Source organism: Hakea prostrata, chromosome 9, assembly GCF_041222555.1.
Source record: "Hakea prostrata isolate BN-2017 chromosome 9, UWA_Hpros_2, whole genome shotgun sequence".
Classification (NCBI taxonomy): domain Eukaryota; kingdom Viridiplantae; phylum Streptophyta; class Magnoliopsida; order Proteales; family Proteaceae; genus Hakea; species Hakea prostrata.
Window position 1 is genome coordinate 64,249,185 of NC_142608.1, and position 17,537 is coordinate 64,266,721.

Below are 17,537 nucleotides of genomic sequence, written 5' to 3' on the forward strand. Positions count from 1 at the left end.
ATCCACTTCCATTGGTTAGATTTCTAAACCTCCGAGCTCAACTCGGATGGTCCAGATTTGTTGTCTACTCGAGCTCTGAGTTTGCGGACCTGAAACCATGGGCTAATGGGTTAGGATTCTAGGGGATTTCACAAAACCACTTATCATAAACCCCGACTACGGCATGACCTTTTCATCTGTCCCCTTACTACTTATTGTTTTTCCCTTTTTTTGGGGGGGTTAAACTATTTTACTTAGGTTGGCTACAACAACTTTTGTTTTCCACTCTGCTACCATAACTAAACTAATTCACCTTTGGTACGCTTAGACATCACAAGATTGATCTATTCATGTTAGTCTCTTCCATCATACATTTGACAAATAAAATTGACGATTTTATACTAAAATAAGGAGATAAATATACTATTGGGTACAGTGTCTTTCCTATCGTCTTATGTAACTATATGCTCAATGTACCTTTTTCATTTCATTAGAAAAAAGAAAGGGGAAAAAAAAAAAAAAAAAACTAAGGTTGTCATTCTATCGGTTTTTGTTGTTACCATTAGCATTATTTTGACATTGAGTTTTAGTGGGATCTGTTTTCTTCTCGACGATACAAGGCTTGACAATCACCAAGTTAGAGCATTAGTACCACAATTGGTATGTGTTATTAAAACTAGATTGTTCTAGGTTCTGCAATAATGCAACGGCAATTCTTTCTAATAAATGAAAGTACATGGAACTTTGTAAGTTGGGGATTTCCTTTTTTTTTTTAATTGTTGTATGGTCTATTTAATTCAACCGCCCATCTGTTTCTGGTACTCATATTTGTTAGGATTGGAGCGCAATCACAAACAATCGAATAGAAAACAAGAAAAGAAAGAGACATGGATTTTACCCTGGTTCACCTCAATGTGAGGCTATGTCCAACATTAGGTTTTTCACCATATTATTCTCAAACAACTATTACAGATGTTCTGGTACTTAGGGTTTTTTGCTTAGAAACCCTAAGCCACAACTATTTATGGGCCCAAGCCCAAACTGTAAAGAAACTCTGAGGCCCACAGAAATGTGGATCTTCTATAGGCTTCGGGGGCGCTGCCCCCACACCCCCTTGTTTGTCGGAACACAATGTGAAGCATGAACCGTACTCAACAATCTCCCACTTGGTGAATGCATCACATGTTTCCTCAAATCCAAAGCAGTTGTACACCATTCAAATTTCTTTGAACTCACTGCCTTGGTAAGAAAATCAGTAGTATTTACTTTTATGTCAATTTTCTCCAGCATTGCAACATTTTGTTTTATATTCTCTCTGATAAAATGGTATTGTATGCTGATGTGCTTGGTCCTTGCATGAAAACCCGGGTTTTTGGCCAAGAATATCGCACTCTGGCTATCACACCCAACTGTCACTCCACCTTGTGTAAAACCAAGCTCTTTACACAATCTACGCAACCAAATCACTTCCTTGACAACATGTGTCAAGGCCACATACTCTGCCTATGTAGTAGATAAGGCGACTATGCTTTGCCTCTTGCTCATCCAACTGATAGCTCTACCAAATAAGGAAACAACATTTCTATTGGTAGATCTTCTACTATCAATGTCATCTCCCCAATCAGCATCCACAAAGCACTGTAGCTCTAATGGTGGTTGTCCCTTTGAGCTCTTCATGTGTTCATAGCATAACTCAAAATCAGATGTACCATGAAGATAGCGAAACACACTCTTCATTGCCATCCAATGCTCTTTCCCTGGCTTGGACATATATCTGCTCAATATCCCACTGCTTGGGCAATATCTGGACGAGTACAAACCATGGCGTACATCAAACTCCCAACAACACTTGCATAGGGAATTGATGCCATCTCTTCTTCCTCCTCTTCAATCTTGGGCACTGTAGAGTTGAAAACTCGCAACCTGTAGGCATGGGAGTCTTCATTGGCTTGCAATTTGACGTGTTGAATTTATTCATAACATTTTCAATATATTTCTTTTGACTCAACCACAACCTTCCTTTTCCACGGTCCCCCTTAATTTGCACCCCCAAGATTAGATTTGCTGGGCCTAAATCTTTCATCTCAAACTACTTTTCTACGAGTCCTTTAATTGCACCGATCATCTTCATATTGTTCCCAACAAGCAACATATTATCTACACACAAGGTTAAAATTTCAAAATTACCTTCTAACCTTTTTACATAGACATAATGATCAGCATCACAATGATCAAACCCAAGCGTCAAGAAATATGAGTCAAATTTCCTGTACCACATCATGGGAGACTGTTTCAAGCCATACAAAGACTTATTCAACTTCCACACTAACTCTTCATTTCTTTTAACACAAATCCCTCTGGTTGCTACATGTAGATATCCTCCTCCAAATCACCATGGAAGAAAGTAGTTTTTACATCTAGCTGCTCCACCTCCAAATTGTATGCAATTGCTATAGATAGAACAAGTCTTATGGAATTTATTTTGCAACAGATGAAAATACCTCACAATAATCAACCCTTTCTATCTAAGAGTATTCCTTTACAACCAACCAAGCTTTATAGTGTTCTATCTCCCCATTTGCACCAACCTTTTTCTTAAACACCCACTTGCATCCAATTGCCTTGTGATCTGCAGGTAGTCTCACCAAACTCCAAGTTTTGTTTTTGTTCAGGCAGTTCATCTCATCTTCAATAGTCTCCTCCCACTGTTTGGCATCATTCGAGCTTCTAGATTGCTTTACTGTGCTTGGATCATCATCTATGATGCACAACTATCCTTACTCGCATAAAGAATATAATTATCAGGTGTATACCTCTCAGATGGTCTTCTCTCCCTTGTGGATCTTCTTAACATTGGACCAGCTGTTGGTTCAACCTCAACCTCAACCTCAACCTCAGCCCTAGCCTCAACCTTAGCCTCAGTCTCTGCCTCAACCTCAGTTTTAGATTCTATATCCATTGTCTCGTTAGGTTCAATAGATTCATATTTTGAATTTTTTGCTCTAAACTATGTGTTGACTAGCTCTTCTTCAAAACCCACATCTAACTTTACTGTCTATGGCCTTCTTGGAGCATTTGGAAAAATCTTATTCAAATTTGATTATCTGAACACGTACAACATCTTTGTTGTAAGAGATACGTACAGTTTCTAGATTCCACAACTTATATCCCTTGATACCATCCTTATACCCAATAAAGATGCACTTCTCTGACTTCCTGTCTAACTTGTTTTTTTCTCCTTCGACACGTGCACATATGCCTCAAAACCAAACACTTTGAGATGAGAAGTCTCCGGTCCGGCCTCTTCCCAAACAATGCTTCAAATGGGGTCTATTCCTTCAAAGCTTATGTAGGGGACCCGTTTTTTGAATAACAGGCAGTAGCCATTGCTTCTACCCAAAATTTAGCTGCAAAGCCTGCACCGTTCAGCAAGCATCTTGCTTTCTCCATGAGTGTTCGATTCAATCTCTCTGCCACTCCATTCTGCTGAGGTGAATATGTTTGTGTATTCTACCTTGCAATCCCATTGTTTGCACAAAATTTGTTGAACTTTGTTGAACAATATTCTTTTCCATTGTAGTCCTCAATACTTAGATTTTCTATCAAACTAATTTTCCACTGACTCATGAGTTAGTATGCATGAATACTTGTCATTGCTGAAATTGACACCAACATCTACCATAGTTCTCACTGAGATAAGATTTATGGTAAGGCTAGGAATATAAATCACACTATGCAAATCCTTGATTGTTCCATCTTTCATCTTCAGCCTCACCTTCCCACGACCAACTATATCAAGTTTCGTGTCATCTCCTATCCTCACAGTACCCTCGTGATATGGCTCATAACTACAGAACCATTCCCTATTGGGTGTCATATGGAAAGATGCTTCGGTATCAATTATGGATAATTATTGTAATTACTCTGAGATGAGCAACCTACCCTGTACTGATTTCCTGTGCTACTGTCATCATCCTTCTTTATAGTAGAAGACGATACCTCATCTCGCTTTTTTGGGCCTACACTTTTATTTCTGCAATCCTTCTTCAAATGTCCAACCTTTTTGCACTTCCAACACTCCACTCCAAATTTATCTTGAGATTTAGATCTTCCCCTAGATTTACCTCTAATCTATCACCAGATTTAGATTTCTCACTGCTTCTCCCTCTAACCAATAGAGCCTCATTCGTGGTACTTTCAGAACCTATCTTTCTCATATCCTCGGACAACAAGGCTGCTACTACAGTCTCAAAAGATAGTTAACACCAGAACCAATCGAAATAATATATGCTCCCATGAGTTAGACAGTGAACAAAGTAAAGTACAAGCTTTATCTTCCTCATTTAGATTGACATTTATAGATGCAAGTTGTCCACATATAGTATTAAATTCATCTAAATGCCCAAAAAACAAATCACCTTCACTCATCCATAGATTATACAACTTCTTTCGTAGAAAAACCTATTCACGAGTGACTTGTTTTGATAAAGGCTTTCCGGCTTTGTCCAGAGATCCTTCACTGTCTTCTAAGAAATCACATTCACCAAAACATTATCAGCAAGGTATAACCAAATTAGACGTCGAGCCTTCCAATTGTTTTCGATCCATTCCTTGTCTATGAAGAAAAAGTTCACATACAAAGTACCTAAGTAGGAATATTTTAGAAAAAAATTGGGCTTTTAAAGCTGGAGTGCAGTTCCGTTTGTTAGTGCGTGTGGCTATTAACCACAAGAAGCCAAGAAGGTCGAAGGTCAAAACCCTTTTCTCCAGCGTTTTGGGTTGAATCAAGTTTTTGCACTACAGCCCACCCCCTGAGCGAGGAGGAAAGTTGGTGTTAGTGATATAGAAATGAAATATTGACCCAAAAAGGGAAAAGAGAAGAAATGAAATAGAATTTATATACTTTAGATTTGGTGTATGGGATCTCCTATGTGGGAACTAGTAACTACACCTCTAATCGTTCTACTAAATAAATAAAAAACCCATAATCCATTGGTTTTCCAATGACAAGCTTAAATTATTGCATAAATCTCGAAGGTGAGTAGGTAGGTATTCCGCCCCAAAGCCAATTATAAAGCAAAACGTGGCATGATAAATCCTAACACATTGCTGTATTAATATTCTACTCTTTAAGCGGGGGTGCGAGATGAGAGGTGATTAGAGGTCGGCATGTCTGTTTACTTTGCTTAATTTGCCACAGGTATGCGTCCCACGTATTTCTTCTCTGATTCCTCAAATCATTTCATATTATAAATTAATCTATATATAGGTAATTGTACAGCTCGATCGATCAAGCAAGCAGGCCAGAACGTGCATCCCTGATCCCGTGGCCCCTTCCTTCCTGCACTCTTGTCCTGCAAATCGGACTAGCTAGCTAGCTAGCTCCTCATCATCCTGAAGATCGAAGGAGTTGGAAGAACTAATCAAGGATCGAAGGAGAAGAGAAGAAAGAGGTATACGTACGTACGTAGAGAAGGAATAAGATGATGATGAAGAAGAAGCCCTTTATTATTCCCTCTCTTATTGGAGGCCTTCATCATCTGTTTCTTGTGTGTGTCACTGTCATTCATTTGGGCGCGGTGCTATCGGTCAGGGGACATCTGGTACCGCCGGCAGAGTCGTTGGCCATCTCTTATTATCAAAAGTCATGCCCTCAAGCAGAGTCCATTATCTACAGAAAAGTGAACCAATGGATTAACACAGACTACACACTTGGGGGTGCCATCCTCAGGCTCCACTTCCACGACTGCGCTGTTAGGGTAAATACTTAATTACCTTTATATTGATCTCAACAATAACGTATGTAGTCAGATCGAAGTTCATGCATGCATGGTGTTTTAATTTCTTCTCGATCTCAACCATATTCATATAAATATATCTTCGATCGACGTCCATTAATTCATATGTGCGTGTATATATATTACCTAATGTGCATTTTCTGATCCTCCGACGATATTATGTATGATCGATCCAGGGATGTGATGCTTCCATTCTACTAAACCATGCTGGGAGTGAAAGGCACGCAGCAAACAGCAAGACTTTGAGAGGATTTGAATTGATCGATGACATCAAAGCAGCGATTGAGAAGGTGTGCCCCAAGACCGTGTCTTGTGCTGATATCCTCACAGCCGCAGCTAGGGATGCCACCGTCAAGCTTGGTGGTCCATTCTGGGAGGTTCCCATGGGCAGGAAAGACGGTTTGATTTCCATCGCCAAGGAAGCCGATTTCGTTCCTATGGGCCACGAGTCCGTCACTCAACTCATCCAATTCTACCAAGCTCGCGGCCTCAATATAGTAGATTTGGTTGTTCTCTCGGGTACAAATTCATTAAAATTAAGTACTGATCATCAGTATGTACTAATTAATTAACTTCTTCTTCTTCTTCTAATTGTTGCTGTTGTTGTTGTTGTTGTTGTTTAGGAGCACACACCATTGGAAGGAGTACGTGTGGTTCCCTGCAGAACAGGCTCTATAACTTCAATGGAACTAAAAAGCCTGATCCATCCATTGACTGGAAGTACCTCAACTTCTTGAGGAGGAAATGCAGATGGGCATCCGAATATGTTGAGCTGGATGCCACGACCCCGATGAAATTCGATGCCATGTACTTCACTAACCTCGAGAAGAAGATGGGATTGCTGGCCACAGACCAAAAGCTCTACCAGGATGCAAGGACTGCACCTCTTGTTGCCACATTGGCTAACCAACCCTACATGTTCACCTCTCAGTTTGCTGTCTCCATGGTCAACCTCGGAAATATTCAAGTTCTAACAGGCATTCACGAAGGAGAAATCAGACACAACTGCAATTGGGTCAATCCATCTCCTCCTCGTCGCACTACTCCTGTTCCCATTCACAAAATTCCTTAATTATATTACCATCACTAAACTTATATTGGCTGCTTGCTTTCTGGCCATCTAGCTCATAATATATATATATATATATATATATATACTCTTCTGTGTTCGTTCCACTATATATACTAGTTGTTCCCTGAATCGACAAGGACAAAAGAGTTTTGAGATTTTAAGATTTACGACTTGAAAATACTATTAAAGGTCAAGAACAAGCGCCTATTCTTAAGGCATTTTTGTTTTCAATTCTCAAAAATTAAACAAGAACCGGATTTACTTTTCTATGTAAGGTTTGTTAATTTTCCGCTCAATTCTTCCCCAATTTACTGCATTTTTTTTTTATTTGATTCTGTATTCTGCTGAACTTTGAACCATTCTTATTTACCCACAAAAGAAAAGGACAAAAACTATTTCGTTGCTAAGGATTGAAGCTCACTTGTCTGCTACTCTTGGGTGAAATTGTAGTTCGGATTTTGATTTGATAGGTTCATGATTGAGGAATAATATTGTTGAAATGTGAAGAGTAAATAGAGGACAGTATGAACTTAGAAAAGACACGCCATAACATAAATCTAAAATAATGAAAATGTGAAAAAGCGAGGAGAAGCTACTGTGAATGCCATCACATATTTCTAAAATAGTGGAAATTAAATGTGAAAAAGCAAGTAGAAGCTTCCGTGGACTTAAAAGTGATGCGCAAAAACGTATGTTTAAGATGATAACTGATAAGTATTAACCCATGCTTTCCCATCTTGTGAGGCTATAAATAGGTTGATGTGATTTATAAATGAGTTTAACTATTTGACATGATATTGAGATACATGTCATTAATCTACAAAGAAATGAATAGTCCATTAAAAAGTGAACCAAATAATATTCTGCATGAACCATGCTATTGGGATCCAAACTTCTCAAAATTGGTATTAAACTTGTGGATTTGTTGATTTTAATTATGAGTTTGTTGTTTCTGATTTCATATGAAAAGCCTAATCCTACATTTCTAAGTAAACCATTTTCGTTATAAATGTCTCAGGATTTATGGATCTCATAGCTGTGTGGAGAAAAAGAAAAAAAAAAGAAAAAAAAGAAATATATAAGGCAACTGATCTCTACTCCTCCCTTTCTTTCCGAAGAATTGTAATTAAGCCATCCTACATTCTTAGTTGATGTTTGGCTCCTCTCAAGGGAGAATATCTTCCAGGGAATGCTCACTGAACCATTATATATTGTCATGTGTAATAATATTCTCATCTAAGGGAATGGGTGATGGTAAAAGACGTATTTCTGACAACAATTATAATCCATTTCTTTTCAAAATCGGGTATGCTCCACTAAAACCAGATAAATAAGGATCCACATTTTCTCCCTTTCTTTCCATCTTCCTCTGCTCCGATGACTCCGTTTGAACCGATTAAATCCATTTTCCATCTTTCTTTGTTGTTTTCTGTCTTTCTTCTCAGGACTCCAAAGCGAGCAAGTATATTTGACCAGTACTTCCAGCAGCACATCAATCTTAATTCCAAATGGTAGACATGCCATTCAATGGAAACCTCGACGGAACCCCTTTTGAAGCACTCAAAATTTTCAACACCAAGTTAAGAAATCAAGCTACTTTTAAATTTCCTTCACGTCACAGTACTTTTGAAGTTGTACCTTTTGGAGATCGAAGACCTTTTATCATATATTCAGGTTCTTGATTTCACCCACTCTTTGAACCAACGTGCATGTTTGAGTTTCCTTCTTTCTTCTTGTTTAAGCATCAATTGTCATCTATTAACATAGATGAAGCTTCGAGTCAGAAAAGAATCACTCTTGAGTCATAACCTAAAGGGAAAGCCACTATTCGGAGGAAAACTCAAACCAATTAGGATCTGTTTTTGCCCTTTCAATGGCTAATGCTTCTTCTTCTCAAGTCTTATGTGTAATCCAGCTATATTTTCCAACAGTTGCTTGCAAGTTGCAACCCACAATGAAAGTTGTGCAATTAAATTAATATACAAGTCAAACCAGAATGACCAGCTTGGGAAAGGTGGTTAGCAGTCTAACGAAATTAATCATAATCATCGAGTCAGCCAGCCGGTGATGTATTCTCCGACTCTCCGGCCTCCGCTCGTTGGTAAAAATACTTGTTCTTCAAAGCATTGAAATCTACCGTCCGAAACGAGAACTAGTATTCATCCGATACATGCTGATACTGACCCGAGAATGAAATGTTTGGACCGTCTTGGATCAATGTAGTAGACCCCTTTCTTGATACTGATACATACAGATGCGTCATTCTAAAACTCTAATTATGTGCGTTTATGGTCGAGATCGAAATTTCGATTGCCTATTTTCATCCATTTGCAAAACGGACTGTTAGAGATCGAAATCTTGGCGATTATGATTTCAATCTCAACCTTAGGCTGGAGGTGCATTCAAGTTCGATCCCATAACTTCACCACTCCTCTCTCTTATCCTTTGATGTAACACCCACTTGCAAACCTGACATTATGGAAATCAATTAGATCAATTTGTAGTGAAGTAATTAAACTCCATAGTAAATAATGGTGGTTTTGTAGCGGCTCAATGCAGATGTGGTCATAGTGCTTCAGTAACTTTATTTGAGCTTGAAGCAATTAGAGATGATATTATTTTGGGCGCTTCTTTAGGAGCGGTTGATTTGTATATTCATTCGGGACTGCTTACCTATTGTTAATGCTCTTCAGGGTCTCCACTCATCTTTAGATTGGATGTGTCTTAGTTTAGTAGTAGATATTTTGAAGTGCTGTTCTTTCTTCCCTAGGGTTTCTTTTAGTTATATTCCTAGAACTGGCAATGGCTTTGCGAATTTTCTGGCTAAGGGTGCCGGCAGGTTATCTCTAGACAGATCCTGGTGGGGTATTCCACATTTGTTTATTGCGGATTCCTCTCGTTTATATAGGTCTTTTGACCTAAACTCTTTCATTTAATATAATCGCTACTTTCTTGTTTTAGCAAAAAAAAAAAAATAAAAAAAAATCCTGAGACTTGGATAGGGAGTTGGGAAGAAAATCTACCTCACCGGATTATTTATCCAATCCCCTGCTGATCTCCCTTGTTGGGATTTCATGTGCTTGAGTAGTCCTTGACTCCTTGTGCCCTGTGCGACTGACACTTTTTAATGAAAATACAGTTAAGCCAAGCGTGAAGGGAATAAAGTTGTCTCATAATATTGGATTTGGATCGTCTCCTTCTCTCCGAAGTCCGAAACCCAAGTACCCAACCAACCCAACCCAACCCAACCCAACCGAGATGGCGATACTTGTTTAGGCTGTCACACGTCGAATTTAGTCAAACCTAGCAAATGTAAAACTCTACTGGTGTAGTCGATCATCTAGTGAAGGTGAAGCCGTAAAGGTGGGGGTGTGGTATTTTCTTTAATTTCGATCTGTTGGCCGGGAAAAGAAAGACTAGAAGAGACGAGATCGACGATCGAGGGTGGGAGTAGGAATCGGAGGAGAAGAAGAAGAAGAAGAGAAGTTGAAATCCATCGATCAAATTAATGGCGAAGAAGGCGGTTCTGATTGGATGCAATTATCCAGGAACCAAGGCGGAGCTGAAGGGATGCATCAACGATGTTCGACGAATGTACAGCTGCCTCATCGAACGCTTTGAATTCTCGCGACACGACATCACCGTCTTGATCGACACGGACTCCTCCTACACCGTGCCCACCGGCAAGAACATCCGGCGTGCCCTGGACAATCTGGTCCGCTCCGCCAACCCTGGCGACCGCCTCTTCGTCCACTACAGCGGCCATGGAACCCGTCTCCCTGCCGAGACCGGCGAAGAAGATGACACCGGCTACGACGAATGCATTGTCCCTTGCGATATGAATCTCATCACAGGTACGCAACATCGATGATCACATCTCTCTCTACTACTACTCCTTATTTTAAGAGTAGATGATCGATCTCCCAATTTAGATTTCCGCTACTATTCTATTCTGTAGAGAATTGATCGATCGCTTTTAATTTACCGATCGATCTACCGCAAAATGATCAAAGTCAGATTGTCCGCCCAATTTTATTGGGATTTTGGGCCGGGATTGGGTTCATGACTTCAATATCTTTATGCATTAATTTCCCATATATGTCATACAAAATTGCAAGTAAAAAGGAAATAACAACTTTAACAATTTTTTGAATTGCTGTTCTTTTCTTTGGGTGATACGTATTGCAGACGTGGATTTCAGGGAATTAGTAGACAGAGTCCCAAAAGGTTGTCGGATTACGATTGTTTCAGATTCGTGTCACAGTGGTGGCCTAATAAACAACGAGAAGGAGCAGATTGGGGAAAGCACCAAGCATGCCGCCCATGAATCTGAATCAGAATCAGAATCAGGTGGCTTTGGGTTAAAGCGGTTCTTGCAACAATCTGTTGAAGAAGCATTCGAGTCCCGGGGAATTCATCTCCCTTCAGGAGACCATCACCACCACCACCACCGTGGCCACCACCATGTTCCCGATGAAGATAATGTGGATCGCAATAGTGAAGCAGAGCTCCGATACGCAGAGAGTAGTGGTCACCGCGTCAAGAACCGGTCTCTGCCGCTGTCCACACTGATAGAGATACTGAAGCAGAAGACCGGCAAGGAAGACATCGACGTGGGAAAACTGAGGCCGACGCTGTTCGACCTCTTCGGTGAGGATGCAAGTCCCAAGGTGAAGAAATTCATGAAATTCATCATGAACAAGCTGAAACACGGTGAAGGAGATCAGGAGGGAGATGGCAGCAGCAGCAGTCTTTTGGGTGTGGTTGGGAGTCTGGCGCTGGAGTTCCTGAAGCAGAAGTTGGAGGATAACGATGAAGAGGATTACGTTAAACCTGCAATGGAAACGGAGGTATCTAGCGTACACGAAGCCTACGCTGGAGATAAGAAAGGGACGCTTTCCGACAATGGAGTTCTACTGAGTGGGTGCCAGAGTAATGAAACATCTGCAGATGCAACCCCTTCAGGAAATGCTAAAGAGGCATACGGTGCTTTCAGCAATGCAATCCAGACTGTGATTTCTGAATCCGATGGAGTAATAATTACCAACCGAGAGTTGGTGTTGAAGGCTAGAAGAATGCTCAAGAGCCAGGGATTCACTCAAAGACCTGGTCTCTATTGCAGTGATTATCATGTCGACGCTCCTTTTATTGCTTGATTGATACATCATTCGATTAGAATTACATCTCCTTCAAAGAAAGAATTCATTTCTATTTTTTCTTGCAGGAAGAGTTTATAGACGTTTGGGTGTGTGATCTCATGGGGATTGTTTTTACGCGTGAAATAAAGAAGCTTGAATGGACAATAATTTTGGTTGGTAAACACATTTTGATTAGTAACTCAATCTAATAAATTTCTAAAATTAAGCTTAAAAAAAAATAATGATAGAAAATTAAGGAAAATTTTAAGAATTTATTAGATTCAATTTTTAGTTGGGTTTTAATTGTGACAATTGGATAATTAAGTGTCACGTATCACGGATTCACATCGTCTGTAATTCCTTTCCTTACAATTCCCTGTAATTCTCTCATAGGATTGTGCCATGTGGCATTTAAGTAATCCAATGGTTATCCAATTTAAACTAAATTTGTATTTTATTTAAACTCACCCATAAATTTGAATTTTATTTCAACTATAGTTTGTTGGATAACCTTTGGATTACTTAAATGCCACATGGCACAATCCTATGAGAGAATTACAGGGAATTGCAGGAAAAGGAATTACAGACGATATGAATCCCACGTATCACAATCCTACATAGGAATTACAGGAAATTGTAGGGGTGAGATTGTAAAGGATATGAATCCCGTGCCACGTGCATAATAGCATATCCAACAATTGTAAATCAAAACTTGGGGACTTGAATGTAAATTAAAAATTTTTATTTTACCTTTTTAGATATAATATATTTTAAATTTACAAGAATACTTCCTTGAATTGGGTTCTACAGACCGCTTTGAGGAACAATTGATGTTGAGATCCAAAAAAACTCACTCCTATCCATGGAAACTCTCTTAAACCTTGGATGAAGGATTCAAGACCTAGCGTAGCCAAAACAAATTTCTAGCAGAAAACACCATTCAAACGGGGACTGTGAGAAAAACCCTAGTTCAGATCTATGGATAAAACTTCGGAACCCATCAAATGTGAGCTTAAATTTATATTCTCTTCATAATCCCCAACACCACTTGAATAGTTGTAAATCAGATTTGCTTCAGAGGCTAATAAAGAATCCATCTTTCGATTCTCTTCTACTGCCCTAACACCATTTGGGGCTTTTTTGGCTGTCTTTGGCTGAATTCACCTTCCTATAGCCTCCCACACTTTTTAAGCTCATTGTCCTTCGAATTTGGGTTAGGATTGGCCTATTCTGCTGATATTTCTCCATAACCTTACACCCGTTCAAACCCTTTCCACCATTTGAGACAAGATTAGTCCACCCATTGAATCATCAGAATTGGGCAAACCATTAGTTTTTGAGAAGTGAGCTGAATGCTTGTAGCAGTAACCGATCTTGGTTTTTCTACCAACATTTTCCTTGTTGGGAATTGGTGTTAGGGTTTTCTCGGGCTTTAACACCATTATCTTCCCTAAGGTGCCACTATGCTCTTTTATTCACCGAACAGTCGTCGACAATGACATATTGAGTTGAAATTCTAAAACTCACCATGAAATCAAAAGAAGGGAGGAGACAAAATGGAGAGATTTTGCATAGAAAATTAGGGTTACCGTGCTTTGAGAAGTTTCTTCGCGTGGGGTGTAATGTGTAATTAGAGTCAGGGTTTCATTTTATAAATTTGTAAAGTATAAAACCCTTGAATGTGAAACAAGAAAAATGTATTTACAAATAAACCCCCATCATTTTAATCCACATCGTCCGTTTATATCCAATAAACATGGCGAAATCTTGATCCTTTGGCTACAAGCTGCAGCAAATAAAAATATCTCTTTGTTTTGATTTTTCTTTCCTACACTTCATATATATATATCAAGTTATCAACAACCTACAAAACTCTAAGGCAGATAGATTACTTAGCTCATGGAGCTAAGAAGTTTTCTTTAAACAATCGTTGGTGGCATATTCCACCTTAGGTTTTGTAAACAACAACATTTTAGCCTCATGTAGAGTCACATTGGAGAGTTAAATCTAATAATCTTTTAGACGCCAAAAAAAAGAAGAAGAAAAGGTTTAAACTTCGCTATTTTCTCTGAACAGACGTTGGTGGCATATTCCACCTTTAGTTTTTGTAGACAACAACTTTTCAGCCTCCAATAGAGTTACACTGGAGAGCCAAATCAATGATCTTTGGGCTCCAAAAGAAGGAGGGTGGGGGGAGTAAAGGCTTCGCTCTCCCCTTACCCCCTACCATCATCAATTCCCACGTTTTGCCTTTGGATTCATTAACACCATGAATTTGTTTAGTTGCAAGGAAAATGAAAATAATTTGATGTAAAGTGAAATTGATTTCCCAATGTGCAAAAATAGAGAAGTTTGATTGCAAATGTAATATTTTTCTCAAGTAAGATAACTTTTACATTCAAATAAAAATAAAAATTTAATTTACTAACCAAAAATACAAATTTAAAACCCTCGACTAAGGGACTATTTATCTAATCACGATAGAGCATTAGGCAACAATCTTGTTTGGTGTCCTCCAATACATACAAAATACTTGCGTATATTGATGGTTCCTAAAAAAACATATCTTTGTCTATCAGTTGATCTTGGCATTCTAAAAGTTCTTGCATTTCTAGGTATCGTTTCTAAACTTTTCTTGGGTTTTGTTGAAGGCAATTCTTTTTCATTGTCAAAATTAAAATTTGAAAACTATCAATTTCTTGATACCATAAACATTTGAGATAACTAGGTCTAAATTTCCATTGGGAAGAAAAGAATGGAAAGTTAGAGATAAACTTAGATTTTTATTAGATTGTGGATGCGAATGTAATGAAAAGAGTGGTTCAATGATCCGGATAATAGTAATCTCATAAAGAGTCGAGATGGTAATTAAACAGTTTGCAAGAAGGCAGCGGTAATTATCTCTAAATTTGTTTATTCTCTCATCTGCGCATAATTACGAAACAATACTCACCAGTCCACCACTACCAATGGTTTACCTTTAAGAAATAAATAAAAAATAAAAAATCCACCACCAATCAAATATCCGCAAGTTCCCAACCTCGTTCGTTCGCGGACGTTCTTCTTTTTGTCCGAGACTCCATGTTCGCTCATTGGTTTGCCTGCAGAGAGAGAGCGAGAGGAGCGAGAGAGCAGAAGAATAGAGATCACTAGAGAGTGAGTGGGAGAGATCGATCAGGATCAGAGATTCAGAGATTCAGAGATTCAGAGATTCAGAGTAAGGGAGGGGACGGAAGGGTTGGGAAGCAAGACCCGTTGAGAGAGAGAGAGAGAGAGAGATCTGAAGAGAAAGAAAGGAAGGAAGAAAGATAGATGGCAAAGAAGGCGGTCCTGATTGGGTGCAATTACCCGGGAACGAAAGCGGAGCTGAAAGGATGCATCAACGACGTTCGACGCATGTACAGATCCCTCATCGAACGCTATGGATTCTCCGAAGATGACATCACCGTCTTGATTGACACCGATGACTCTTACACACAGCCTACCGGCAAGAACATCCGTCGTGCTCTTGCAGATCTCGTCCGATCCGCCGAACCGGGAGATATCCTCTTCGTCCACTACAGCGGTCATGGTACCCGTCTCCCTGCCGAAACTGGGGAGAACGACGACACCGGCTACGACGAATGCATTGTCCCTTGCGATATGAACCTCATCACTGGTACTGATTCTTTATAATTGCAGATTTACAGATTTACACATCCCAATATCCCATCCCATCTCTCTCTCATCCTCCTCCGATTCGATTCGATTCCTCCATCGATCTTGATCTTTGTTTAATTCGATTGTCGATTTTAGATCTGTCGATTTCACTTGTCTTTTTTCTTTTTCTTTTTTTTTTTTAAAAGAAACCCTTTTTTTTTTTTTTTTTTTTTTTTTTTATTTTGTTGGTGGGTTGTTGTTACAGACGACGATTTCAGGGATTTAGTGGACAGAGTCCCACAGGGATGTAGCATAACAATCGTGTCAGATTCGTGCCACAGCGGTGGCCTGATAGATGAGGCCAAGGAACAGATCGGAGAGAGCACCAAGGATGCCTCCGATGATGAATCCGACTCGGGTGGCTTTGGTTTCAAGAAGTTCTTGCAACGATCCGTTGAAGACGCATTCGAGTCCCGTGGAATTCATATTCCTCGCCACCATCGGCATGACGATGATGATGATGCCGATCGCACTGAAGCAGAGTCGCAATACACGGAGAGTGGCCACCGCATCAAGAACAGGTCTTTGCCACTGTCCACTCTCATAGAGATGCTCAAGCAGAAGACCGGCAAGGATGATATCGATGTGGGGAAGCTGCGGCCGACACTTTTCGACGTCTTCGGTGACGATGCCAGTCCCAAAGTGAAGAAATTCATGAAGGTCATCATGAATAAGCTCAAACACGGTGAAGGAGAAGGCGGTGAAAGTGGCAGCGGCGGTGGATTCCTGAGCATGGTTGGGAGTCTGGCGCAGGATTTCCTGAAACAGAAACTGGAGGAAAACGATGAGGATTATGCCAAGCCTGCGATGGAAACGGAGGTGTCTAGCGAACATGAAGCTTATGCTGGAGCTAAAAAGCGGGAGCTTCCTGATAACGGAATTCTGATTAGCGGGTGCCAGACTGACCAAACATCTGCAGATGCGACCCCATCGGGAAATGCTAGTGAGGCATATGGTGCTCTAAGCAATGCAATCCAGACTATAATTGCTGGATCCGATGGAGCAGTTAGCCACCAGAAGCTTGTCTTGAATGCTAGAAAAATCCTCAAGAGCCAGGGATTCACTCAACGACCCGGCCTCTACTGCAGTGATTATCATGTCGATGCTCCTTTTATTGCTTGATCAGTGCCTGATTACATTACATCCATCTCCCTTTTGTTACGGAGGAGTTTCTCTTCCGTGGATTTGTTTTGCTTCATTGCTTTGCTTTTCGGGAGGAGGGCTCTCCCTTCCTAGTTCCTAGTTCCTAGTCCCCCTCCCCTCCTTGTGCGTGTTCTCTTGGTGTATTTTTTATGAAGAGAAAAAGCTAACAGTTAAATAAACAATGTCCCCTCTATCCTTCATGGCCTGGCTTAAAAAATTTGAGCAGAATAAATATCAAGCGATAGAGGAAAATTTGTCCACTAAAGCTGACCTCAGTTGTTCTTATTTAATAGTGATCTTGCTTCAACTTTCAGTTTTTCTAAGCCAGACTCTTTGGAATCGGATCCCTCCTGTGATGTTATCACTACGGGATATGGATCTCTGCATAATATTTCCAAATCCCAACTCTCATCAAAAAGTTGCTAAGAAAATTGCACCTCAAGGGCCCCTTCCTTCCTCTCAACTTTGCTTGTGCGGAAGTCTTTGGCATATTCCCAACCCTTCAACAAAGAAGGCTCATCGCTAAGCATGATTCATAATTGAAATCGAAGTTTTCTCAATACTTCTTGAGCCGTTGAGTTCTACAAATGAGGCTAGTATGCTAGATATATTCATCTGATTGTCGTATTCCTCTACACAAAGGAACCAGTATCATTAGGGACTATCTTTATAATATCAACTCCATCACTTGATTCTTTTGACTTCGAA

General features: G+C 39.9%; 3 protein-coding genes across 3 annotated transcripts; all 3 read left to right on the forward strand.

Moving 5' to 3' along the window:
* The first annotated feature begins 5,287 nt into the window (after nucleotides 1–5,287).
* Nucleotides 5,288–7,275, forward strand: LOC149006089 (peroxidase 7-like). The gene is made up of 3 exons (XM_089169407.1): nucleotides 5,288–5,738; nucleotides 5,954–6,296; nucleotides 6,401–7,275. The coding sequence occupies exons 1-3, from the start codon at nucleotides 5,463–5,465 to the stop codon at nucleotides 6,847–6,849; spliced, it is 1,068 nt and encodes a 355-aa protein (XP_089025533.1). The 5' UTR covers nucleotides 5,288–5,462; the 3' UTR covers nucleotides 6,850–7,275.
* A 2,879-nt stretch (nucleotides 7,276–10,154) lies between these two features.
* LOC149006090 (metacaspase-5-like) lies at nucleotides 10,155–12,154 on the forward strand. Its single transcript, XM_089168804.1, has 2 exons — nucleotides 10,155–10,703; nucleotides 11,038–12,154. Exons 1-2 carry the CDS (start codon nucleotides 10,358–10,360, stop codon nucleotides 12,003–12,005), a joined length of 1,314 nt encoding a protein of 437 aa, XP_089024930.1. The 5' UTR covers nucleotides 10,155–10,357; the 3' UTR covers nucleotides 12,006–12,154.
* A 2,836-nt stretch (nucleotides 12,155–14,990) lies between these two features.
* On the forward strand, nucleotides 14,991–17,029 carry LOC149006091 (metacaspase-4-like). Its single transcript, XM_089168114.1, has 2 exons — nucleotides 14,991–15,645; nucleotides 15,892–17,029. Exons 1-2 carry the CDS (start codon nucleotides 15,300–15,302, stop codon nucleotides 16,806–16,808), a joined length of 1,263 nt encoding a protein of 420 aa, XP_089024240.1. The 5' UTR covers nucleotides 14,991–15,299; the 3' UTR covers nucleotides 16,809–17,029.
* Nucleotides 17,030–17,537: the final 508 nt, after the last annotated feature.